At 41.7% G+C, this 25692-nt stretch overlaps 1 protein-coding gene across 3 annotated transcripts in view; it reads right to left on the bottom strand.

Moving 5' to 3' along the window:
• Positions 1-25692, bottom strand: part of ARHGAP26 (Rho GTPase activating protein 26) — a gene marked incomplete at both ends in the record, with an annotated part of 441415 nt that overhangs the window by 13007 nt on the left and 402716 nt on the right. The window contains one exon of one of the 3 annotated variants that reach the window (XM_080697772.1): positions 3551-3826. The exons of 1 other annotated variant lie outside the window; for it this stretch is intronic. In XM_080697772.1, coding sequence (XP_080553898.1) covers positions 3551-3826 — 276 coding nt within the window. The remainder of the gene's footprint in view (positions 1-3550; positions 3827-25692) is intronic. One more of the 3 variants, XM_080697773.1, reaches the window with a different exon arrangement.

The following is a 25692-nucleotide window of genomic DNA, read 5'->3' as shown; positions in this document are numbered from 1 at the left end:
CAGAAAGACAAAAAAAAAAAAAAAAAAAAAAGAAAGAGCCCCTTTAAAAGTGTATCAGTCCAACAAGTCCAGGGCTCTACAAATCCCTCTCAAAAGCCTTGAGGAGTTTGCTTTAGGAAGAGCTCCTACAAACACAGAAAAATCCTCTTGACAGAACCATTGTGCTTGTAGGCTGTATCTCTGATTTAAAAAATAAAAAGAGCTCCCACCAAGAGTCTTTTGTTCTTTGGCTCCACACTCCACAGTGCACCTCAGCACTGGGCACCAGGAGCCTGGGGTGGTGTTGGCTGCTCCATCACAGCACTGTTTAGGCCTCAGCTGGGCCTTCAAGGGCATGAACAAGTTTGGATTCTTCTGCTAGTTCACTTTTAATTTTTGCCTCTGGGCATGGCGTGAAGCCAGGAAAGCACTCAGAGGAGTTTTCCTCAAATGCCCTTGCAAGCTTGCAGAATGACAACCAACTACCAGCTTTCCAATATGCACTGTTAGGAGGCAGGGCCAGCTAGCCAGGCAGGGTGCAAGGGCCCCATCACTATAGCACAATTTCCAGGAGCCCCTGTGAGCAAAGCTGAGTTACGGATATGAGGTCTGGGGCTTCCGGAGGGCGGTGAGTGAAAAAAATGCCCTCCAGTGCCCTCGTTGTGTTGGGCTACAAATGCCACCTTCATTCCTGAGCTTGACCCAACAAGCTCTAAAAGTGATCTGAAGTCATTTCAATAGGACATTATATAGATGTTCATGAGGCCATAAATTAGATTCTCATCAGTATTAATTTTTAAAAGGGAAGGAAATTTGAAGCTTCATGTTCTGGAAGAAGCTTTGAGAAAAGGCCCTACCCTGCCGGGCATGGTGGTGCACACTTGTAATCCCCGCACTTGGGAGGCTGAGACAGGAGGATTGCACAGGTTCAAAGCCAGCCTCAGCTACTTAGTCTCTCAGCAACTTAGTGAGACCCTGTTTCCAAATAAAATTTAAAATAGGTCTGGGAGTATAGGCTGGAGGAAGAAAGCCTCTGGGTTTCACTCCCAGTACCACCAAAAAAAAAAAAAAAAAAAAAAAAAGCCCTACCTGGATAATGGGTATATATCCTTACACCCTGTTAGGGGACTGTAGCCCTCTCTGTTTCTCTGGTGGGCTTCCTTTCCAGTGGCGCCCCCTTCTGTGTTCACCTTGGCACACACATCTAGCTCAGTGACAGCCAATTCCAAGCCCAACTCTATCTTGCCTATTTCAAAATGGCAGCTTTATAAAAGGCTGTGGAACAGCACTATTCAAATGGTGCTATTCCAACAATGGCCAGAGGGGGCAGTACTGAGTGACCATGGCGCCAAATACACCAGGTCAACAGTCCACTGCAACCATCCTCTGCCAATCTGGAAATACCTGGGGTGGTAGAAAGGAGTCAGTAGAGGAAAACAAAAGCAAAAACACTTGGAAATCTTTGGGGGAGATGAAAGAGAGTGGAGAGGTAAAGATGCTTGACCAGCATCAAGTTCCCACAGCTCAGAGAGAAAAAAAAAAAGTATCTTCAAAATAGTCACAAAGCCGGGCGTGGTGGCACATGCTCATAATCCCCGTGCTTGGGAGGTGGAGACAGGAGGATCCCGCAGGTTCGAAGTCAGCCTCGCTGGCTTAAGAGACCCTGTTTGCAAATAAAAATATAAAAAATAGGTGTCTGGGAGTGTAGCCCGGAGGTAAAAGGGTTTCCAGGAACCCCAGTACTGCCAAAATAAATAAAAATAAATAAATAAATATAAAAAATAGAGTCACAAAGCATGTAGCTTAGAGGCAGAATGCTCCTGGGTTCTATCCCTAATACTGAAAAAAAAGGTCACACACACACACACAAAAGAAAAAAAAAAGAAAAGAAAGAAAAAGCAGAATACATTTCCATTGTCTTGAGTCTCTTCTCTCAGGTTTTTACAAGGGGTTAACCTTTTGAAGATTTTACTCCCTTTTGACAAAAATGAACTAGCCACATTCTCCTAATGCCCAGTTCTCTCTAGAGTAAGCAAGGCATTTGGAAAGGCAGCTATATCTGGGTCCTCATGGGGCAATAAGTGATCTATTCATTTCTGGTACCCTAGAATGTCTTCCAGGTGTCCAGAAGTTTTCTAATAAATAATTAGGAAGTAACTTGAATAAAAAAAAAAGAGGACCTGAATTTTCACCTTATTTGGGTTTTTTTGTTGGGGGAGGAATTGTTTTTGCAGTACTTGGGAACCAACTCAGGGTCTCTCATATGTTCTGCTACTGAACTACATCCTGATTTTTATCTTACTTATAGGGTGAGGAAAACAGATATGCTATAAAGTTATCTTTCCTATCACCCAGGACTAGGTGAGGTAAAAGTTATCAAACCTACACAGGCAGGTGGGGTGTTCTAGGGCTGGGAGCTGTAGAAAAACTTGAAGTTGGGGCTATCCACGGATGTGGGAGGAAGAGTTCTGGGTTGAGGAGAAGCCCTGGGTTCTGCATTGGCTTCTGAACCTTCGTTTTCTTCTGTGAGAGAGTTCAGACCATTTTTCCTCTTATTGTCACATGAGAATAGACTGAAAATGATAGATGTGAAAATGTCCAGAGGGGAATAAAGTAATATATGTATCTATCTATTTATATAAATAGCACAGGGCTTTCTTTTTTAAAAAGTGAGAGTCAGCTTTATAAATTATTTAAGCCTCTCTGCTTGACCCACCCCTTAGGGAAAAAGATGGATGAGAAAAGACTGCCAAAGCCTAAAATGCTTCTGATGCTTATAACTGGGCTCTACATTTTGGTTATCTGAAAGCAGAGACCTAGTTCATATTTGGGACCTACACAGTGGAGGGATCTGCAGGGACGTTATTAATCATTTTCCTGGATCTGAAGAGCTTCTTTTCTACAAAGAGCTCAAGAGCAGAGTTGTGGCCCTTAATTGTGGAAGTCACCAAGGCAGGGAAAACTATGGCACTGCGCTTGGGGAGAGGAATTAGGTCAAACCGCTCACCCTCCAAAAGAGGTGGTGCCTGTTCCCAGGAGTGCTCAGGTTCATGACACAGAGACAGAAGAAAGCTGGGAGCCCAGACGGTTCCTGGAGTATAGAGGGCAAGGAGGCATCGCCATGGCAATTTAAAGAGGATTGCTTCATGTCTCTCTTGCACTCTGCTTTATAGTCAGCTTCCACCCAATGGGTCTGGTCTTCATGACAAGGTGTCAGCATTCATGGCCAGTGGCCCAATCCACAAGTAAATGTTGCCTGATGCTACCTGACAGGAGGGACAGAAGGCCAGCACGTGCCTCAACACTATGCCCTCTTATGTTATCTTATAGCAGAGCCCAGAGGAGCCTTATTCAGGAGGTGCCCTTTCCCCAAACGTTAGGCACCAGAGATTAATTCAGTAACTGGAGCGAGGGTTAGAAAGGTGTGAAAAATGCCATGCTGGTTCATGCAAAGGGTCCCTCCTGGCTTGAGTCTCTTGGGATGGAACCACAAGACAGCAGAGGAGGCCCCTGTTGTCCCTGACCAGCTCTGGATAAACAGGAACAGACTGGTCATCATCCGTGGTTTTACCTGGAATCTTCATGGACTGCTTCTTCTGGCCTGTCAAAAAGCAAGTGCAGGTTTGGATGGCGGGGAACAGAGTTGACGAGGAGGCTGAACACTGCATGAAGAGAGGACCAAGCCGATGAGAGAACAACGGCAGCAACAGAAAACCAAACAAACCCTGCAACAGACCTGACGGGGGATGAGTCGCTGGACGTAGATGAGGTGGGCATAGGGCTGGATGGCGCCGAGAACATGGGCCAAGATGGCGAGAGGGGTGAAGTTGGGCTTGGATTCGGGGGGCTGCAAGACAGAACAACCAGAAAGCTTGTCAGCACACAGGGAAACCACAATGGGAGCACAGGAGGTTCATGGGAGGCCAAATGATGGGCACTGGAGCCAATGCAGGAGCACTGAAACCCAGGGACGTGTGAACAGTGCCAAGTCACATTTTCTCCAGGCCTGACATCTGCATCTTCCAATGAAGCCTGCTCTATAATTCCTTGAGCTCGTGAGCTTTCTAGATGGTAGGAGCTTCTACAGTCATGTCCTCTGTACCTCTGGTCAAGGGTGGGCAATGCCCTGAACCCACGTACACGAGTTCTGACTCCCACCTCCTACCAGCAGCATCGTGCTCACACAGGGCTGGCTCGTCACCAGCCCTCAGCTCCCACTTTTGTGTGAGTGCTTTAAAGCTATGTCTCAGCAAAAATGACCATTTTTCTGGGCCACAAAGGCCATTCAGCCAGAGAACAATTTCCTGTTTACAGTTTTAGCTGAATGAGCCGTGTGCCATCGGAGAACCCAAGTGCTGCGTTAGAAACATGATAGTAGGTGCGGACACACACCTCTCAGGAGACGGCTGCGTTGTCGGTACGCGAGGCGCCCGGGAGGCTTGCTGTCTAGGCCCGCCCTTTCTCCTTTCCCGAATTTTAGGCATTTGGATGCTTACAGAAAAAGGCCCAGTGGGAAAGCAATTTATAAATACACCGAGACCTTAAATCTCTCCATTTTGTTCTTTGATGGGTGGCTGATCAAAGGGTTGGAAAGGAAAAGTTGAAATTACTCACTAAAATATGGTTTGTGGATTTTAATTGGCCATGCTAGCCCTCTGACTTATTTACACAAATTATACAAACATTTAGCAATTCCATGAAATCACCTTAAGTCACAGATAGTGCAAACACCAAGAGCTGAGAAGATGTGGGAACCATCTGGCTGCCACACTGCCTGCAGCCCGAGTCTCCGCCAACTGCTGGGCTGTGTAGACCAAGCACTTTATGGAGGTGAAAATGACAGACATCAGTGCCAGGGGAGCGAACTTTCTAAGCAGACTGGGATTTTGTGAGAACACAAAAAACGTCTCGTTAAATGGGACTTCCCTAGCGTTACACCAATAATAGCCCTAATTACCTATCTCTGGTAACACCAACACCTATGGAAACAGAGTAAAAACCCACTGTGGATGTGTATCAGGTATCCTCAGATGAATCTAATTAAACATTTATTAAATGCCATCAAGCATATATTTCTAGAATATAAATTCCACAAAGGCAGGAAGTTTTGTCCCTTTTGCTTATGCTGGATCTCCAATGTCTAAAATAGTGCATGTAGGTATTCAACACATGATTAATAAAGCTCATCTAACTCACCCAAGAAGCCCATAAACAGGCATTTTTGAAGTTGCCATTTTACAGGCGTGAATGGGCGAAGGTTAGGCTCATCTGAGGATAGTTAATTACAGCCTATACATGACAGGCCCAGGTTCAAGTCCCAGCCCCCAGGCCCGCTGCTCTCGCTGCCAGTCCACCGTCTCTGGGACGGCAGGTCTCGTTTGGTTCCTATAAGCTCTGTAGACCCAGCCACAGCACGACCACTGCTTCCCAAGTTTCCTCTATATGCCTATCTGCAAGAGAACATGGCAATGTGGTAACTCCAGAATCCTGCCTCCTGTGTTCTGTCCGGCAGATTCATATAGCAGACGGAATTCATATAAGGGAAGAAATTAAATTCAGAGAATGACATTTAAAAAAATAGTTTTCCTCAATCCAGCAAAAACTCATCATTGAGCCCCTGGAATGATCAAGACAATAAGCAGAACTTGCCAAGGTCCCTGACTTTAAATAGCTTCAAATATATTTGACGAGATGGGACAGACTAAAAAAACAACTGTAACATAAGACAGTAAGATTCATCAGCTGATGGATAAGTCATGCTATTATTAGTTTGGTATCTGCTCCTGGTTGACTCTGCCTTGCGTCCTAGGAGTGGTGTCACCTCACTCCTATTGTGCGGTCCTTGGCACTATGTTGGCAAGAAACCTCTTACTTTCTTATACTCCACGCCACAACCCTGACCAGCTTGATAATGTCCTTGCCAGTAGGCAAGTCCTGGTCCAAACTACAGCCCACACCCCCAAGTCTGACCGGAAACCATTTGGAGGCTCAAGAGAACACCCTATGCCCAGAGGCCTAGGCCAATCTGTTCCTTTGCTTGATGGTTACCATGGGATAATTAAAAAGTTCTTGCAATTTTTTTTAAATGGCTTTTATATGTAGGAAACACCTCCAGCGTCCTGTCTCATCTACACCAAGAATTATGTCTCTGGCTAAAAAACTAGGCAGGAGCATATTCAAGAACACAATGTGGGTTCTGAATATTTTCTCACATCCTCAGATAGCTAAGTGGTTCTTGGCCAGTAGAACATGGCTGAAATTATCTGGGGGTGTGGTTGGAATGCAGGTTTTTGTAACTATTATAAGAAGTTACTCTTCAATCCCCATGTCAATTGTCATAGTATTAACTGCAATTTTTTTTTTTTTTTTTTTGGTGGTACTGGGGTTCCTGGAAGCCCTTCTACCTCCGGGCTACACTCCCAGACCTATTTTTTACATTTTTATTTGGAAACAGGGTCTCCTAAGCCAGCACACGCGGCTGGCTTTGAACCTGCGCGATTCTCCTGTCTCTGCCTCCCAAACGCGGGGATTACAAGCGTGCGCCACCACGCCCGGCCATTAACTGCAATTTTTAACAAGAGAATTTCATTTGTTTGGATTTTAGTCATAGCAATAACATTTGCTATCAAATGGCCACAATTTAAGATCTAATACTTATAAGTTTGAGTTAGCATAATAATAAAGTGCATATGCCATAGTACTTCTATGAGTATTTAAGCTACTAAGGGAATTATGCCTTTTGTTTATTTGGACTTCAGAGACATGTCATAAATGTCACTATAAAAATGCACATTTTTAAGCCGGGCATGGTGACATACACTTGTAATCCCAGCATTTGGGAGGCTGAGACCAGAGGGTTGCAGTTCACGGACAGTCTCACCTACATAGTGAGGCCCTTTGCAACTCAGTGAGACCCTGTTTCAAATGTGCATTTGTGTGTGTGTGTGTGTGTGTGTGTGTGTGTGTGGTACTGGGGATGGAACCCAAGGGGATTCTACCTCTGACCTACACTTCCAGCCCTATTTTTTATTATTTTCAGTTTTGAAACAGGGACTCACTGAGTTGCAAAGGACCTCGCTAAGTAGCTGAGGCTGTCCGCAAACTATGATCCTCTGGTCTCAGCCTCCCAAATGCTGGGATTACAAGCATGTGCCACCATGCCCAGCTAAAAATGCACATTTTTATATACCATAATCATACTCATAGCAGTAGAACGCCTCTGTATATATGAATGCTCCTCCAAAAAACACAGAACACATTCTTTTTAGTTTTGATGGAACTCAAATGGCATAAAAGATGCACAGGGATGATATTAATGGCCCAAGACTCTGCATAATCTTAATTCTCCTTCACTACAGTAGTGTCTGACTGCAGGTTCCTTTAAAATGACAATAATTGACAAAAAAAATCACCCTATAAAAATCTGAAACCAAACAGTCCAATTAAAAAAAATGGTCAATTTCACTCTTGGCTCTAAAATCTCCAATATGAAATTCTCAACCTTTTTTTTCCCCCCACTAATGAGGCCAAAGATAACAAACGATTAAGGTTAAGATAGGAGAAATATCTCTGTAACTACGAGTTTAGCAGATGACCCCAACGCCCTCTCTACAATGCTCAGTCCAGTTGGGTGTTTCTGAGCTCAACATTCCAGCACATTTTTTACCCTAAATCTTTCTGGAGTTCTGCCAGGCCCCCTCACTGAGGCCCAACTACAGCAACAACAGCTTCAACTTTAGCATGGAAGGAACATTTGCTGGTCTGGTCTGCATCCAACTGGAAGGCTTGCATCAGCTGCAGCCTGCTAGCCCACAGTGTCCTCAAAAGGAGTCAAACCGTCCCAGTCAGTTCCTTTGACATTCACTGGACAGTAAAAGAGTAACGGTTTAGGAAGATAAGGCTAAAAGGCTTGGCAGCATGCGGGGCTGTGGCTGATAGTTCAAGTACAGTGTGTAGCAATATCATCAGCTTGACACCCTTCTGTGGTGACTCACTTGAATGATGGAACGTCTGGTATACCAGCCAGGGCATGCCTGCCCTGCTGTGGACAGGGCTGCCCAGGCAGGCTCCCAACCTGGCCATGGATATAGCAGACCCTCTCTGTTCTCTGCACCGTGGTGGTGGAGCTGGTACAAGATGAAAGGTGCTCTTACTGGGCGGGTAGGCTGACTATTAAAAAGAAAAGTTCTGATGAAACTACAGATGGCTTTGTAGAAAATTTAAAAAAAAATCAAAGCAAGAAAAAAAGCAATAAAGTATTATATAAGTTCTTACCACTGATAATCAGTGTTAACATCTTAGCATATTCCTTCCTCCTCACTTTAGGGGAGCGTAATACTACAAATATAGTCAATAGCCTGCTTTTTATCATGCAATATAATAAAGACTTTCTTGTATCATTAAATAGCCTTTGTTGTTGTTTTTTTGTGGTGCTGGGGATTGAACCCAGGGGCATTCTACCTCTGAGCTATATCCCTGGCCCGACTTTTTGGTTCTTTATTTTGAAACAGGGTCTCACAAAGTTGCAGAAGGCCTCACTAAGTAGCTGAGACTAACTACAGACCTGTGATCCTCCTGCCTCAGCCTCTGGGGTTACAGATGCGCACCACCACACCTGGCTTATACAATTCTATTATACAGTATACCCTGATATATGTAACCATTCTCTTACTGTGTGTACTCAGATTACTATCCCACTTTAACTATTATAAATACTGTTGCAATCGCATCCTTATAGAGAACCTCTGCCTGTGTCATCAATTGTTTCCTTAGCATAAATTCCTGGAAGTAAAATTAGTGGGTCAAGGGCTAGGAGCTTCTTTTAAGAGTCTTAATATATCCTGTCAAATAGCTTTTCAAAAAAGTCCTAACAAACTGCACTCCCACCAACACTGGGAATTCCTTCTTGTCATTAAAAAATACAAAACAAAACTAGACAGTATTTTTAGTTTACAAAGGTTACCTGGGATTCTTCTCTTTCCTAATGTTTTCAATGAGGTACAAATGAATACAATTCCCTTCCCATGTTCTATTTAGGAAGAAATGTTTAATTTTCCTAAGGGCATTCTGCCAAAAGGTACTTCGCAAAGGAGACAGAGATAGGCAACCACAACCTGGGGACATGAGAAGCCTGGACTGGTGGTGTGGCTACTTTCAGAGAAACATTGAGTAGTCTAGGACTCTCAAAAGACAGGAGTGAGGGACGAGGAGTGCAAGGAGGGGCCAAGCCTTGTGCCAGCATAGTATTATGGAGAAGACACAAAACTCGCATTTCCACTCTCTGGCAGGCAGTGGCCCAGGTTCCAGGTCATGTATTTCAGACCTGGGTTATAGATCCTGTGGGATCATCGGCCCAGGGTTGACCTTCATGATCAGTCTGTCCTCTTTCCCAAGAAGACCTGGAATTGGGGGTGGTGCTATTATATCCAAAGAGAGCTGTTGTCCTAACCTCTCCCATAATGAGAGAGAAGAGAAAATTCCATAAAAAATTTGTACAGTCCTGTATAACCTCATCCCAGATCAGTGAATTGTTTCTTGAGAAATATACCTTCATGTCTCCATAGAAGGTACCATAAGAAGAGAAGGAAAATCAAACTTCAGTCAGAAAAAATAGGGCCAAAAGGAATACTGGTAAATAGGGTAGTGGTAAGTCAGAGCAAATGATACAAAAACGGATTTTATCTGTTAGAAATTTAAAAATATAATCCCTTGATGTGTGTCTACTCAAGTGTTTGTAACATAGAAATCCTATGTACAAGCTGGGCGTGGTGGTGCACGCTTGTAATCCCAGCATTGGGGAGTCTGAGACAGCTACTTAGTGAGGCCCTTTGCAACTCAGTGAGAACCTGTTTCAAAATAAAGACTAAAAAATAGGGTTGGGAGTGTAGCTCAGAGGTAGAATGCCCCTGGGTTCCATCCTCAGTACCACACACACACACAAAAAAATCCTATGTACATTCCAATCTTCTGAAGTTTCAGTATGTACTTCATAATTTTACAAGTAGAAAAAATCCATGTGCCCTGAGCTTCATAGTTTTGTTTTGTTTTTTTGACAAATTCTAAATGTGCATATGTATTTATACAGATTCTTTCCCCTCATCTAATATAATTTAATGCACACTGTTATCCATACAAATACAGAGTTCTGTTTTTATTTTAATGATATTTATCCCCTAAGGGCTTTAACAATTATAGACAATTGTTTTTTAAAAATACTTATTAAATAATTAGCATTAATAGTTTGGCTAGGGCTGGAGGTGTAGCTCAGTCATGGAGTGCTTGTCAAGGCCCTGGATTCTATCTCCAGTGTGGCTAAAAAAAAGAAAAAGAAAAAGAAAAGCAAAAAAAGAAAAAGAAAAGAAAAAAGAGTCTGACTAATCTACAATGCAGAGATTGTTTTCCAACTTTCTTGTGTTTTTTGTTTTTTAGTTGTGAAATATACATTTCAAATCAGTTTTAAACTCAGATGGTGTGGGTAGAAATGATAATTTCATAATTTAAACAAAATTTATAATGTTAAGATAGAGCATCTGTTGTTCTTAAGGTTTCCCCCAATAAATAATTTGAACATATAGAAATATAAGGTAGAGGGGAAAACTCTGGATTTGAAATAAAGATGTCTGAACAACAGTCCTAATTCAATAGCTCATTTTACAGAAAACAAAAATAAAAACAAATAAAACTCAAAGGAAGGAACCATAGAGGTTACAGTGGCCCAAATGCCCCCACTGTGTGTGTGATGTACAAAACAGATTGAGCTTAACATTATTTCCTACGGAACCTAAGTGCAACCTCTTAATCTTCTTCAATACCACACTCAGGTACAATCAGATTTGGTTCTTAAAATGAAATGTACTAGCCGGGCGTGGTGGCGCACGCTTGTAATCCCCTGAGACAGGAGTATCGCACAGGTTCGAAGCCAGCCTCAGCTACTTAGTGAGGCTCTCAGAAACTTAGTTAGACCCTGTTTCCAAAATAAAATATAAATATATAAATGGGTCTGGGAGTATAGCCCGGAGGTAGAAAGCCTCTGGGTTCCACCCCAAGTACCACCAAAAAAAAAAAAAAAAAAAAAAAAAAAAAAAAAAGAAATGTACTTACTTTCTTTCAACTAACAATTTCACAAGTAATGAAGTTATTAGCAAATACATTCTAAAGCATTTTGGAGGTACTATACAATGTCTATATGGTAACATTGCTTCCTCACTAGACATATTACTATTTTAAATGAGTGCAGTGGAATTGTCATTCTCTATATAAAGAAGATATTGTGCTTAAAACAACTTGCTCACTGTGACGTAAAAATGAAAGATACAGTGATATTGGACTGAATCTTTAACAATTCTAAGTTAAAGGCCACAGTCAAATGCCAGAGATGTTTAAATATAATTCTTAAAAATCAGAAGCATGAAGTTGTAACTACCTTCGGGGATTGAGAATGGAGAGCTCTTATAGGCACAGATTAGGTATTTGTTTTTGTTAATACTGTTTGAAACTTTTTGCACAAGCTTATACTATTTTAAAGTAATAACAAGAGAACATGTTCTTCTATTAATAGTGCTAGAATAATTGAAGTGGTATATGAAAAAATAATACTTGACTCCCTACCTCACACCACAGAAATAAAATGACTTCCAGATGAATAACTGATTCTACATACCAAAGGCAAACAATAAATGTTACATAATAACATTTAATAAAAACAAATCTAGGAATTAGATTGGTTGAAGAAAGGTATATTTTTGCCCCTAGATTAGGTTTTATGCAATAGAGCATAAAGATAGCTAAATATAAGAAAAATACTGACATAGTTGACTACATTAAAATATCAACTTTTATTTATCAAGACAACATTAAAGGAGCTCAAAAAGATAATATACAACATATACATGAATAAAAGGGCTCATATCTAGACTACATAAAAACTACTGCTGATCAACAAGAAAAAGATAACCAAGTGGGCCATGGGCAAGAAACTTGAATAGAGATGTTAAAAGAGAAAGCTAAAAAGATAGTGCTCAACTTTTCTGTAACACAATACAGATTGAAAGTACAATGCAATTGTACTATCCACCCACTAGAAGGACCAAAGAGTTAACCTCAAAATAGTGAACATTCCAGTGTTTAAGAGGTTGTGTAACATTTGAAACTCATATGTTGCTGGAGGAGAAGCACAAATTGCTACAATCATTTTGAAGACCACTGCAGCAGTATCTAGACAAGATGAAGGCATCTTCCTCTCTACTGCACACACTCCAAGATCCATACCCCAGAGGAAGGTGCGCATATGTGTACCAGAAGCCATGTATAAAGATGTGTAGGCAAATTGTTTGTATAGGTAAAAACTGGAAACCCAATTTTTTTTTTTTGGTGGTACTGGGGTTCCTGGAAACCCTTCTACTTCCAGGCTACACTCCCAGACCTACTTTATATATTTTTATTTGGAAACAGGGTCTCCTAAGCCAGCGCGGCTGGCTGTGAACCTGCGCGATCATCCTGTCTCTGCCTCCCAAGTGCGGGGATTACACGCGTGCGCCACTACGCCCGGCTGTATAAAGATGTGTAGGCAAATTGTTTGTATAGGTAAAAACTGGAAACCCAAATTTTAAGCTAAACTAGAACAGAAAAATAATTTTAATATATTGATACCATGGTGCACTATGCTATGATGAAATGAATGAACTACAGGTACATGAGCGACTCTGAAAAGTACTGAGCAAAAGAAGCCAGGCGCAAAAACAATAAAATTTACTTCTTAGGGCTACACACGCTCTATTCTCATTATTTCTAGATTCCATATTTGTGAGTTCACCTTCTCAGTAAAACTTATCTGTATTCCCACAGTAAATGCTTGAGGCGCTTTCAAGGTCATTTGAAGATGTGAACACAGCAGTGAAAAATTCAAGTCACTCAGGCTGCACAACTGAGGCCAGACAAGGCAGGGCTCTGCCTCCGGGTTTCAGCTTGCAGACTATTTAGTGCTATATTTTTATACGTCTTTATTGAAGATCTTACTCTTAAAATGGTCTCAGGTCTACAGTGGAAGCGCTGATATCTGTTCCTAAACTGATAAGGCTGTGGTGTGCCTTTCAGAGAGAATGAGTGCATAGATAAGCTTCATTCAAGCAGGGGAATAGCACAGTTAGTTATGAGTATGAAGTTAATAATCAACAATATTTTTAACGAAAAAGTCTTTAAACACAAATACACGTAAAAAACAAGGTTCTGCATCACTTGGTTGACGAAAGGTATATTTTTGCCCCATTAAACATCCTTCATCTAGAGAATACAATTAGTACTTTGAATGGCTGGTGAGACCCTTACCTTGTATGCCTCTTAGGAATAAAGGGCTGGTATGTGCTAATTCAGTGTTTGCAGTGACTTTATATAAGCACTGTGAATGATAAAAGTCAACTATATTTAGGAGATAAAATAAAAATAGAAGTAAGAAATTGATTACTATAAACAGCAGATTAGTAGTTAGCATTGTGGAGAGGGAGAAGACTATGAGAGTGAAGGAGAAACCAGATGGAACCCTGGCCATATGTCTAACCTGGCTGGTGCTTACATGGTTATTTGCTAAGCAATAATTAGTTAAGATATATTTATATCTTATGTGCTTTCCTATATAAAATATGTTAAAACTCTCCTCAATCTATGGACAGTAAGTATATCAATATGTTATTAGTATTCATGCAGTAATGAAATTAAAAGTAACTTGTAAGCCGGGCGTGGTGGCGCACGCTTGTAATCCCAGCATTTGGGAGGCTGAGGCAGGAGGATCGCGGTTCATGGACAGCCTCGGCAACTACTTAGTGAAGCCCTTTGCAACTCAGTGAGACCCTGTTTCAAAATAAAAAATAAAAAATAGGGCTGGGGTGTAGCTTGGAGGTAGAACGCCCCTGGGTTCTATCCCCAGTACCGCAAAAAAAAAAAAAAAAAAAAGAAAAGAAAAGAAAAAAGAAAAGAAAGTAACTTGCATTCTTCATGCTTTTCCCCCTTTTAAGTAGGTTTTACTTTTTAGTTTACAACTTACAGAAAAATTGAGCAGAAAGTACAGAGCTCATATAAACCTTCTTCTCCCACATATGCATAATCCTTGCACTTTTATTTTTGTATTTTCTATAATTAATAGTTATATTATTGACAAAAATTAATCAATATTAGAAAAATAATCTCCCCAGCCATTCAAAGTACTAATTGTATTCTCTAGATGAAGGATGTTTAATAGGGACAAAAATATACCTTAGACTGTGTTGTACCAATCCTTCATTTAGGTTGCGTAATACAACTAGCAGCTCCCAGATGCACCATTTCTCTGCTTTTTCAGTTGTATGAAATCAATAAATATTTACTGAGCACCTTCCAGGTGTAATAACTGATTTTCCATCCAGCTTGCCTCACTGAGAAATTATGTTGACTATTCTAGAATTTTTTTTTACCTTGGTCAAGTTATTACAGTAAATCAATGGTCTCTTCCTTTTACCCGGCGAATGGGCACGTCAAGGAGGACAGGAGGATGCCTCCGGCGCCCACTGTGTGTAGGCTGGACAATATGCTAACAACACTGGTTGAAGGCTTTGGCCATCTGGCATACTTTTCTATAGGCTCTGCTTTCAGGGAATACTTCCTGTTTGGACTATGGGGAGGGAAAGGATTATTAAATGTCCACTGTTGAAAACAAAAGAGTTTCTAAATTTAGAACGAAGCCCAAGATACTTCAGCTTAACAGCAACCCTGGGGAGAGGGGACTCCTTGAACAAGAAGCTTTAAATATTTTACTATGTGCAGAACTCAGAGCAACAGAAAAAGCACGTCTGCAAAGGACAATGTCTAGGAGGATTAAGTTAAATTCCTGCAAGCACACGAACCTTGGTCCGGATACCATGAAAGGCACATGAGGCAGAGAGATTAGAAGGGACGGCATCAGATGGAAAGCCCGACAGCCTCTGACTCCCTTCTCCCGCCCCCATGCGAATACTTGACTTTCCTCTAGTTCTGGTGTTTATTCAAAAGTCTAAACATGTGGAAAATTGTTTCTGATCTGAATTCAACCTACCCAGACTTCTTCTGCACTCCATTTATATCTTCTGTGCTTGGCCCTGCTTCTCCAGTGCGACCATGAACAAAACCCAGTTCTCCCTACCATCTTGTTTGCGCTCCACAATGGCTGGCACAGGCTGCCATGAAGGAATGCAGTCTCACTAGGTTTCATGGTGATTTTTTACCTCTTGTTCCTTTGGTTTTGAAGAGCTTATTGACTTGACTGGAAAAAAACTTTAAATGATTTTCCAGCAAAGTCATCCTTTCCACTGGAAAAAAAGAATTTTAACATCTGTGAATAAAAACAAACTGAAGGAAAATGATTTTTCTATTTCCCTCTAGCTCTTGTACTTCAAAACCAAACATCTACTGAGAAGTCAAGGGAAATAAATGCAGCAATATACCACTAAGTCTGATCTCACAAAATTAGAATTCCTATTTTTCCAAATTTGAGGTAGACCCAAATTTATTCTGGACAATCTATGAGATGCTAAGCAAATTTCCAGGGCACACATTTTTTTTTTTTTTCTGGTGGCACTGAGAATTGAACACAGGGACATTCTGCCTCTGAGCTATACCCCCAGCCCGATTTTATTTCTTATTTGGAAGCAGGGTCTCACTAAGTTGAGGAAGGCCTTGCTAAGTTGCCCAGGCTGGCTTTGAACCTGCAATCTGCTTGTCTCAGCCACCCAATGTACTAGAATTACAAGTGTGTACCACCATGGCTGGTTCCAAACCAAAAAATTTTAATGTATTTAACTTAGCAAAACCATTCTTGGTAATTATTTCAAAATCTAATTATGTCATTTCTCTGCTTACTACACTTCAATGCTTCCCTATTATTCATATGCTAAAGACCAAGGCCATTTCACCAAGACTACTGTCGGAGTCTAGAACTGGTTTCTTTACCTTTTACCATTCTGACCCACCCTAGTGTGTAAGACAAGTACATGAACCTCGCACACATATAGCTTAAATTACTCACTGAGTGTCACTGAATGAATAGCATCTCCCTGCATATAAACGGCCCATTATCAACCAATTTACATCAATTCCTTACCCTGGTAGAATGGACTATGCAGACATAGTTTATTCCTATTTACCAACTTCCCCACTCCCCTCTGCTTCACTAGGAGAAGCTTTCGTTCAATTTCACAGCAGTGGCAGACATGTGATCCAGGCTGGCCACGATGACTGGCTCGAGAATGCCGTGTGACCGCCCACCGTCCATCCATGGGGTCTAATATGCTCTTTCTAGATCTAACATCTACATGTATTCGCTTAGGGTGCCCACAGATCTTTCTTCACATTACATGACAAACATCTGTTTGCAAACAGATTTTTTTTTTTTTAAAAAGAGGCTAGAAGATGCAGGCAAAATTATAATTTGAGTTCAAAATGTAAGCTCCTAACTTCCATTTTCCCCTTAAAGAATCTGGCTAGATTTCCTTCATTTGGAAGTCTCTCACAATAGGGCTCCAAATCTCCCCTCAGTACTGGCCGTTTGCCTTTGTTGTACCCAGGCCTCTCCAGGTGGGCAAACCTTTTCTTAAGGACCACGAAATAAACAGTTTAGAAAGTAAGCCAAGAAGCAGAAAAAGTGAGGATATATAAAGGTACTTCATAGAGCCATTTAAAATGTTAACTGTGGGAAAACATTCTTATCTCATAAGCCACAAATCAAATAAACAGGTGTCTGCGTGGATCTGGCACGGAGGCTTACTTTTGTCATCTTGGTTCTTGTCAAATTGGCACGAGTTTACTTGTGCCGTGAACATGCTTTAAACTTTGCCAGCTCCATGTCCTCTGGTGCTGTTGTTCCCACCTGGAATGCCTCCTCCCTTGCCCCAACCACTGCTCATCCACGATTCAAAGCCTGTTTCCGGGACTTCTTTGATATAAAATAAGGTATATCTTTCTCCTCTGAAGCCTAAAAGACTTTATTTTTCTTCTGGTCTCGAACTTTCCTTGAACTGTACTTATTTTACCCTCTATGTATGTCTGACACACTGGGAATGCTTAATAAGTCTCTTTGGAATTGACAATATTCAAAGGCTGTATTTTAAAAAAGAAAGGATCCACAGGATCAAAGTAAAAAGTTAAGCGAAAGGAAATATGGGATTTCCAAAAATCAAGGGTAAGACTGCTGGAAGCCAGGGAAGCCAGACGTTTCTGGATCAGAATGATCTGATGTCAAATGGAAGTGCTCCCACTCCAGTGTTGTCCTGACAGCTCTAAGACAGCGGCTTGTTTGCTCACCTAAGATGATTATGTTTGACAAACAGGACCAAAGTGAAGTTTTGGACATTTTGCTTCTGGCAAGGAGGGAGGCAGGGACGCTGGATGAATCCTGTGTCTAGGTATTTGATGTCAGTCACCCATTGTTCTTCCTCCTGTTGTTGCCCAGCCTCAGTGATGCATGCCCCAGTCTCATGACTTCTGCTCTATCGCTGTATCCTGCTTGTTTGCTTCTTCCTCCTCCTCCTCCTCCTCCTCCTCCTCCTCCTCCTCCTCCTCCTCCTCCTCCTCCTCCTGTTCCTCCTCCTCCTCCTGTTCCTCCTCCTCCTCCTGTTCCTCCTCCTCTTCCTCTTCCTCCTCTTCCTCTTCTTCTTCCTCTTCCTCTTCTCCTTCTCCTTTTTTTTTTGGTACTAGAGATTGAACCCAGGGGCATCCTACTTCTGAGATATTCCACAGTCCTTTTTATTTATTTATTCTGAAACAGGGTCTCATTAGGTTGCTAAAAGCATCACTATGTTAATGAGGCTGTCCTTGAACCTACGATCCTCCTGTCTCAGCCTCTCAAGCACCAGGATTGCAAGTGTACACCACCATACCTGGCTCATAGGTGCTTTTAATAGATAACATTTTATTAGTATTCTTCCTCAAGTTCCCTCTTAATAACACATACATATTTACTTTTGTCTATTCTGAATCATAAAAATCTCATTATTGTTAAGATAAAGAAAAAAGTTTACTCATGTACCATTTAAAGTTATTTTGGGTATTTTACTGCCAACTAGGCTTGAATTCTGGAAATTTCTGTTCTTCATCACCAATCCTACTCTTGTAAAAGCATGGCGTATGTTTTCCCAAGATAAGTTTAATCACCCCAAAGAGCTAAATTAATTTTTTAAATGTATTTGTCCATTCAGGCAAGGTGCTTACAGCCATGTCATATTTTTCCCCCTTAATTTTGATTATATGTATGTGTATATTTATATATATGTATATATATCCACAAAAGAAAGATGACAACGATCAATATTTATGGAACACTCAGTATTCCCAAGAGGACTTAAGACAGCTTTATTGAGGTATAGTTTATATACCATAAAACTCACCATTTTAAGTGTACAACTTTGAGTACATTGATAGAGTTGCACAACTATTATGATAGCCAGTTTTATAATATTTCTGCCACCCTGTAAGGTCCCTTTTGCCATTTGCAGTTCTGCTCCCACTTCCCAGCCATGGGTATCCACTGATGATGGATGACCTTACCTCTCGCAGAGATCTATCCTGGACATGTCACATGCCGTGTGGTCTTCAGTGTTAGGCTTACTTTATTTAGCATGTTTTTGAGGTTCAGCCATGATATTCCATGTATCGTATTACTTCTGTATAGACTGTGGATATTAGTCCTTTATTAATGATAATATTTACAAATACATTTTCCCAGTCTGCAACTTGTCTTTTCATGGTGTCCTTTGAAGGGCCACGATTTTTATTTTTATGAAGTCCAACTCATTAATATTTTTTTTCTCTTGTGGATTGCGTTTCTGTTGTCATATGCAAGAAATCTTTGCCTACCCTGAAGATTTTCTCCCATGTTTTCTTCTAGAAATTGCCTGGGGATGTCTTTATTTCACCTTCATTTTTGAAGAATAATGTTGCTGAATATAAAGTTCTTGATTGACAGAGTTGTTTTAAGGATCATGAAAATGTGATGCGCATCCAGTCTCTGTGTTATAATGTGTGGTCCTATCCTCAGTCCACTGATGCCTCCTCATCTTATTTAGAAAGCATGAGTTGGAGGATGTAAAAGATACATGTAAGGCTGTTTTTGAGCAAATTTCCCCAAAAAGCCTTAGAAGCGGGTTCATTGGTACCATCTGTCCTAAGGAAAATGAGAAACCACCTGTCTGTCTGAGCTCCGTTCTTACCAGAGAAGGTGTAATTACCTCCTCAGTGAAGGATTTGAATCATTACAGTAAATCCCTTATTCAGCACATATTGTATTAGGAAGGTATTCTGACCTTAAAAAGCAGCGCTTTTCTCCTCTCCAAATTTGTAGCAAAACCTGGAAGAGTGAACTGCGCCTTGGCCTTGTTTGCTACTGAGTAATATTTATTGAAAGTCTACTTGGTGCTCTTTTTCGGGGACCTGGTGCAGGCCCTGGGGACTCAGCAGGAAACAAGCCCTTGGAGGTCCCCATCCTGGGGCAGCTCCCACTCAGCTCCAGCGAGCCTCAAGGCGGGACGGAGGGAGGACAAGAATCAAAGCTTCTGTATGTGCTTTACGTAGCTTGCCCTTGTAAGATTTGTATTTTCTATGCTTTCTGATACGTTTAATTAGTGAGGTAGATTTGTGCTTTATAAATAAGCAAATAGAAATAAACATATATTGGAAGTACACATCTCAAATACTTTTTCTGATAATAGTTTGATCATTAATGTGATGAGAAAAGGTTTAGATTCCCCTGTGTTTGTGTGTGTGTAATAATAAACAGCTAAAGATGATCACTTTAGATGTTATTAAGAGCCATGAAAAATTAAAATCAGGGCAGTGTGAAAGCAGGCACCTGAGTGGGAAGGCCGAGCGACCTGGATTCTGTGGATAGGGCGGCTTTGTTCTGGAGTAAAATCTGGGCTGAGAGCTCAAAAAACATGATCGCTGAGGGTTCACTCTCTTAGAGAGCACCAGTGCATCTTTTTAACTATTTGGGATTAAAACAAAACTAACTCCCACTTCCTCCTAAGCTATCTCATGGTCTCTTTAATCACAGAGCCTTTCCCCGAATACTTTGTGAACTTAATGGAAAGAGTCCTATTTTGAAAGAATGAACTATCAAAAGAAAATCAGCAATAAATGCTGTCCCAGCTCTAGCAGAATTTCCAGTAGTCACTAGTAACAGCAAAACACACTTTCCCTGCAAGAAATTGTTTCTTGGTAAAACTAAAAAGTCATTCCGTTTGGGGAAACAAATTCTTGCCTTTTCAGTGATGTCTCTGTGTGCCTTAAAAATAAATGTTCCTTGTTCCTTTTTGAAAAAGAGGAATCACATAAGTCCCAAACAAACACAGCGCCTGGGGACTTCTCTTCCTGTGTAAGTGCCACATCTCAGCTCACGAGGGGACCCAGCACAAAGTAGATGCTACAGTTATCACACTTGCTTATTTCAGGACACCCCAACTTTTACTGCCTGTGGCATAACATTTCCCAAGTCCTATTCACTTCCTATCAATATAGCTGTGTCGATTCACTTACGAAGTTGTTCATGGTGAGAGTGTTACAAGCCCATTTAATTCCTTCAGAAATCATCATGATGTCTATATATTTTTATATTTTCATTAGTGCACTGGAATTAATGTAACACAGTGAGATTCAAAATGATGTATTTCTATATGCTCAAATTAGTTGGTGTATTATTCAAATATCCCCACCTGAAATGCCAGTGAAGGCAAGTTTTCAATAACACATGCTTTCTTCCACTGCAAGTCTCCATCAGCCCTTCCTCTCTATGGTTGTTGTGACAAAACGGAAGGAAAGGAGAATCCCTCCAACAGAAGACTATTGCAAATCACAATTCAAAAAATTATAAAAACGAGAGAAAAATAAAATGCTCTTTCTAAAATGAAAAGTCCTCATGCTAGCAAACACCTGAATGAGCCCAATTGGTTTGGAGTCAAAGATCTATATCTTAAAAGTGCGATCCTCACCCTTGTGGCTCTGCTGGGCAGCTGGAGGCAGGAACCACTGATCCTGTTTCTACTGTGTTCCAACTCTGCTTTTGACTGGGAAATGTATATACACCAGGTACTTAGTAAACTAGCAAAACACCTTTGTGCTTATTTTGTTCCTTTCCAAACTTGATTCATTTGCATGGATTTCATTATTATTTTTGGCTCTGTGCAGATATTTAAGCTTCTTAGTAGCTGAATTAATAAACTTTCAGTGCTAACCTATAATTTCTTTGAAAGAATTAAAGGAGTTCTGAGAAGGGAGGGATCTGCCTGGGCCTGGGTAATTTGGCAATGCATTCTGTAAACTGGAGTGCTCCCCATCCCATTCGAGAGTTTAAGATGAAGGGGGCTGCAGCCTCCTTGCAGTGGGAAAGAAGAATCGGGATCAAGGGCAGAATGAATCTTTGCTGAGACAAGATCCAGCAACACAAAGCCCCACTTCTAAGATCCCAGCTCCTCCCTGCAGAGAGGGTGCTGCTGACATGCTGGTCTGGGCTGGGTGCTTCTTCTGTCACTGACTCCTCCCACAATCTCATGAGGGCTGCCCTGATTTTGCCTAGAGGTAAACCGAAGGTGAGAAAGTTTAAGTAATTTTCCAAGAGGCAGTGCTAGGACTCAAGTCAGGCAGCCTGGCCCCTGTGCCCACGGCTCTCCTTGAACCTCGCTCTTGCTTCTTCTGTGGGGCTGACAGCTCCTAACAATCTCCAGCAGGCCTACTTAATAAGCTTGGCGGACACAAGGGACCCGTCTGACACAAACACAGTGGACTTAGAGGGAATTTGCTTGAATTGCCCTAGAACCTGTTGAAACAGGCAATATCCCAGTTTCATGAGCTCATAAATACTCAGATAGAAAATAAAGAAAAATGGTTTGGAAGCTTCTCAATAGTTTGATGGGTTGTCTGTTTTCTGAGAACACCTGTCATACATGATAAACAGACTTCTAAATGCAAACAATATCCTTAAGAATAGTGAATCAACAGTTAAGAGCACGAGTTTGGGGTAGATAGCTCTCAAATACTGGTTTAAATACTGGTTCTGCCACTTTTTCGCTGTGTCACCTGTGGCAATTTATTTAACTTCTGTGCACCTCTTTTTCCCTCCCTTGCAAAATGGGGATCATTAATAATACCTACACCTTCAAGGACTGGTGAGAAATAAAGGTGATCATACATACAATGTACTTAGTCCATTAAGGCTTGGCACGCAGTGTGTGTTTACTAGATGGCAGCGGTTATGATTATGATATGCTTGGCTGGTCCTGAAAAAAAAAGCACCAATAAAAGTATATATTTAAAAAAAGAGTCTTCTGTTTTAGAATGAAAACTGGACTTAAGGATATGGTACTTGGTTCTCGTACCATCTGTAAATCCTAAGGCTCTGATATGAATAGAAGTGGAGAGTAAGAGAGAAGTGCTCCACCCCTAACCAAATGGAAAGAGAGGGCAAGTGCTCTGCCTTGAGTTCTGGGGCTTTCATCCTGGGATTATGTGCCCTCTTAGCATAGCCCTGTCACCGTGTCTGCACAGTGAAGCTCCCAAGTGGAGAATGGACAGAGGCAAGTTCCCAGGTGCTCGGATTGTGTTACCACTGGTAAACAGACCCACGGGTATCCCGTTACTGGTGCCCAAAGCCCAGAATTTCATGTTCAAATGGAGGTGTGGAGACCAGGCTCTGGCTCATCTGTGAACCTTCTTGGACCCCAGCATTTTCTTTCAGGGCAGTTTTCCCATTAGCTCCTTTGAGGAAGAGCTGCTTATGTCACTAGAAGGCTTGCTGTGGCAGCCAATGGCCTGGGTGGGTGGGAGGGCAGCCGTGGCCCACAAGCCCAAACTCATGGTGGTGGCTGTGGTTGGGGGGTGGTGGTGGTGGGAACTCCAGTGTGCTCCCGTGGGCAGATTTCTGAGAAGCCCAACATGAAGATGGAGTGGAAGAAGACATGGTGGCAGGCAGTGTGGCTGTCCCTGAGAATCTGAGGGGACGGGGCTCAAGACCCTCATGAATACCCTTATCAGTCCCTCATACAAAATGGTAAAGTATTTGTGTATATCCTACATATATCCCCCTGTATACTTTAAACCACTTCTAGATTATTTATAAAACCTCTAGCACAATGTAAATGCTATACAAATGGTTGTCATTATTCCCTAAATAATACAGTTCCACAATAAAAGTCTATATGTGTTCAGGAGAGATGCAATTTTATTAAAAACATATTTTTGTGGTGCTAAAAATTGAACTCAGGAGCATTCTACCTCCGAGCTACACCTCCAACTCTATTTTTTATTTTTTGGAAACAGGGTCTTGCTAAGTTGCTGAGGCTGACCTCAAACCTACGATCCTCTTGTCTTAGCCTACCAAGTACTAGGATTATAGGAGTGTGCCGCCATGCTCAGCTTCAGAATATTTTTTGATTTGTGGTTTACCATGAGTTAAGTGTGTCCCTCAGGGATTCATCTGTTGAAATTTAATCCCCACTGTGAGGCATTAAGAGGAGTTTATTAGGGTATTAAGAGGTACTATGTAGTTTAGAAGTGGAGCCTTAAGGAGGTGATTAGGATTAGGTAAGGTCACCAGGGTGGAGCCCTGATGAATAAATACTGATGGCTCGAAACAAGAGTGAGGGAGACCACAACACACGTGCTCTGTCTCTTGCCTTAAGATGCATTGCACCATTTCAAGACCCGCCAGTGGGAAAGTCATCACCAGATGTGGCCCTCTTGACCTTGGAGTTCCAGAACCATGAAACAAAATAAATCTCTTTCCTTTACAAAGTAGCTTGCCTCAGATATTTCGGTATGATAATTAATGTAAAACAGACTAACACATGTTTAACTGAAACCCTAGGTGGGGGAGCCATGGATATGGACTGAAATGGGCTTCACTTAACCCCGACTCCATGCTCAGGAAGGCGGCATCACGCAGGTCTCCTGCAAATGCTGTGAGGGATGGTGATGCTCATTCTTATTCTGCATGGTAAGTATCAAAGAGTTTCCATCACTGAGCTGGAGGAGGTAGGCTGGGCTGGATCCTTGGGTGTTAGGTCTCTGTAGATGGCTGAATTTCTTGGGGCAGCAGGTGGGTCATGCAACAGCTTTTCTCCTTTCTCTCTCTTCCAAATCAGCAGCCTCTCAATATATCTAACTTTCCAGTTGCATGTCCTCACCTCTGCCAATAGGCTAAATACTGGTTCTTTAAATGGGGGGGGGGGGACTCCTTTAGGAAGATGAGCCTGGAGAATGTTCAAGTAGAAACTTCTCACAGTGGGTGCAAGGGGTGGGAGGGGCAAGGGCCGTGTGGTCAGGTAGAGTGCAATATTCCCATATCAATAAATAGTTATCATCAGCATAATGTTTAATACTTATGTTATAGTACATGGTTGTATGGTAATTGCCAAAGCATGACCACTGTTGGACATTTATTTTCTTTTGCTATTATTATTGTTTAGAATATGGTACTGGGGATTGAGCCCCGGAGTGTTCTACCTCTGAGCTATACACCCAGCTCTTTTATTTTATTTTGAAACAGAATTTCATAAATTGCCAAGGGTCTTGCTAAGTTGCCAAGGCTGGCCAAGAACCTGTGATCCTCCTGTCTCCACTCCCAAGTATTGGAATTACAGGCGTGTGTCACCACACCCGGCCTCTTTTCTTGCTATTCTAAATAAGAAGTGTTATTGTGCAGATCTCTGATTTATCTTTATGATAAACAGCAGAGGTGCGATGGCTGAGTTAAAGGGTAAGCCCACTCTGGGATAAGCTCGTATTGTCATACTGTTTCCAAGAAAGGTCTTGCTGATTTATAATCCTGCCCACGGTGGGGCCATTTGGCCTCACACACATTGCTGCTTCTTTCCTCTTTTTGGTCTCTTGGGTATATGGATTTTGGTGCTACTGCCAAATGAACCAATCAAAACACCTCAGACAAGAACAGAGCAGATTCCGGCTAGGTTCAAGCCATCCCTCCAAAATAAAGAAGAGCTGTAAGAGGAGACTTCTCTGAACCACTGCCGTGTTTCAGAACAAGGGAGTGGTAAGAGATGGAGGGTAGGTTTGTTCTCCATTAGACTCTTCTCCTGAATTGAGAATGACTGGCTTCCTCCAGTCCCTCAGTCAGGAAGCCGAGACTGAACACTGAATTACAGCAGGGGAATGAATGAGCTTGTATGTAGCAGGGACCCACATGCTGAGCACAAACACACACACAGACCCCTGCGCCCTCCACTGCGATGCAGCGCACCTGCTGGTGGGTACAGTGTCTTCTGACAACCCTCGTGGAATCAAAGGAGAGTGTTCCTGACATTTTTTTTTTTTAAGGAAAAAGTAAGGGAAAGCTATAATACATTAATTCAGGTTGGAGGCCTGAACATTTGTAATGAGTATTTCTAGCTAGCTAAAAAGAGGCATTCTCTATCCACAGTGGGCAGGAAAGGACAGCTGGCATTCAGAGTTGGCAAATCCCTCCTGAAAGATCAATGTTGTCTCTGTATTTGATAGACTGATCTAGTCCATGGTTTATTTGTTGAAATAGATAATGCAATATTCAGACAGTCAGCATGTGTACACATGCACCGCTTCCCCTTGACCCCTTTTCCTCTGTGAAATTTCCAGAATATGAATACCTTAACCCTTTATGAGAGAGCCAGAGTTTCTAACCAGAAGCAAAGATAATTTCAAACTGTGTGGCCACCATGAGCATAGAAAGGGTGC

Source organism: Muscardinus avellanarius, assembly GCF_963383645.1.
Source record: "Muscardinus avellanarius genome assembly, chromosome: 1".
Taxonomy (NCBI): domain Eukaryota; kingdom Metazoa; phylum Chordata; class Mammalia; order Rodentia; family Gliridae; genus Muscardinus; species Muscardinus avellanarius.
The sequence above is the reverse complement of the archived record's forward strand: the minus strand, read 5'-3'. Positions and strand labels throughout refer to the sequence as shown.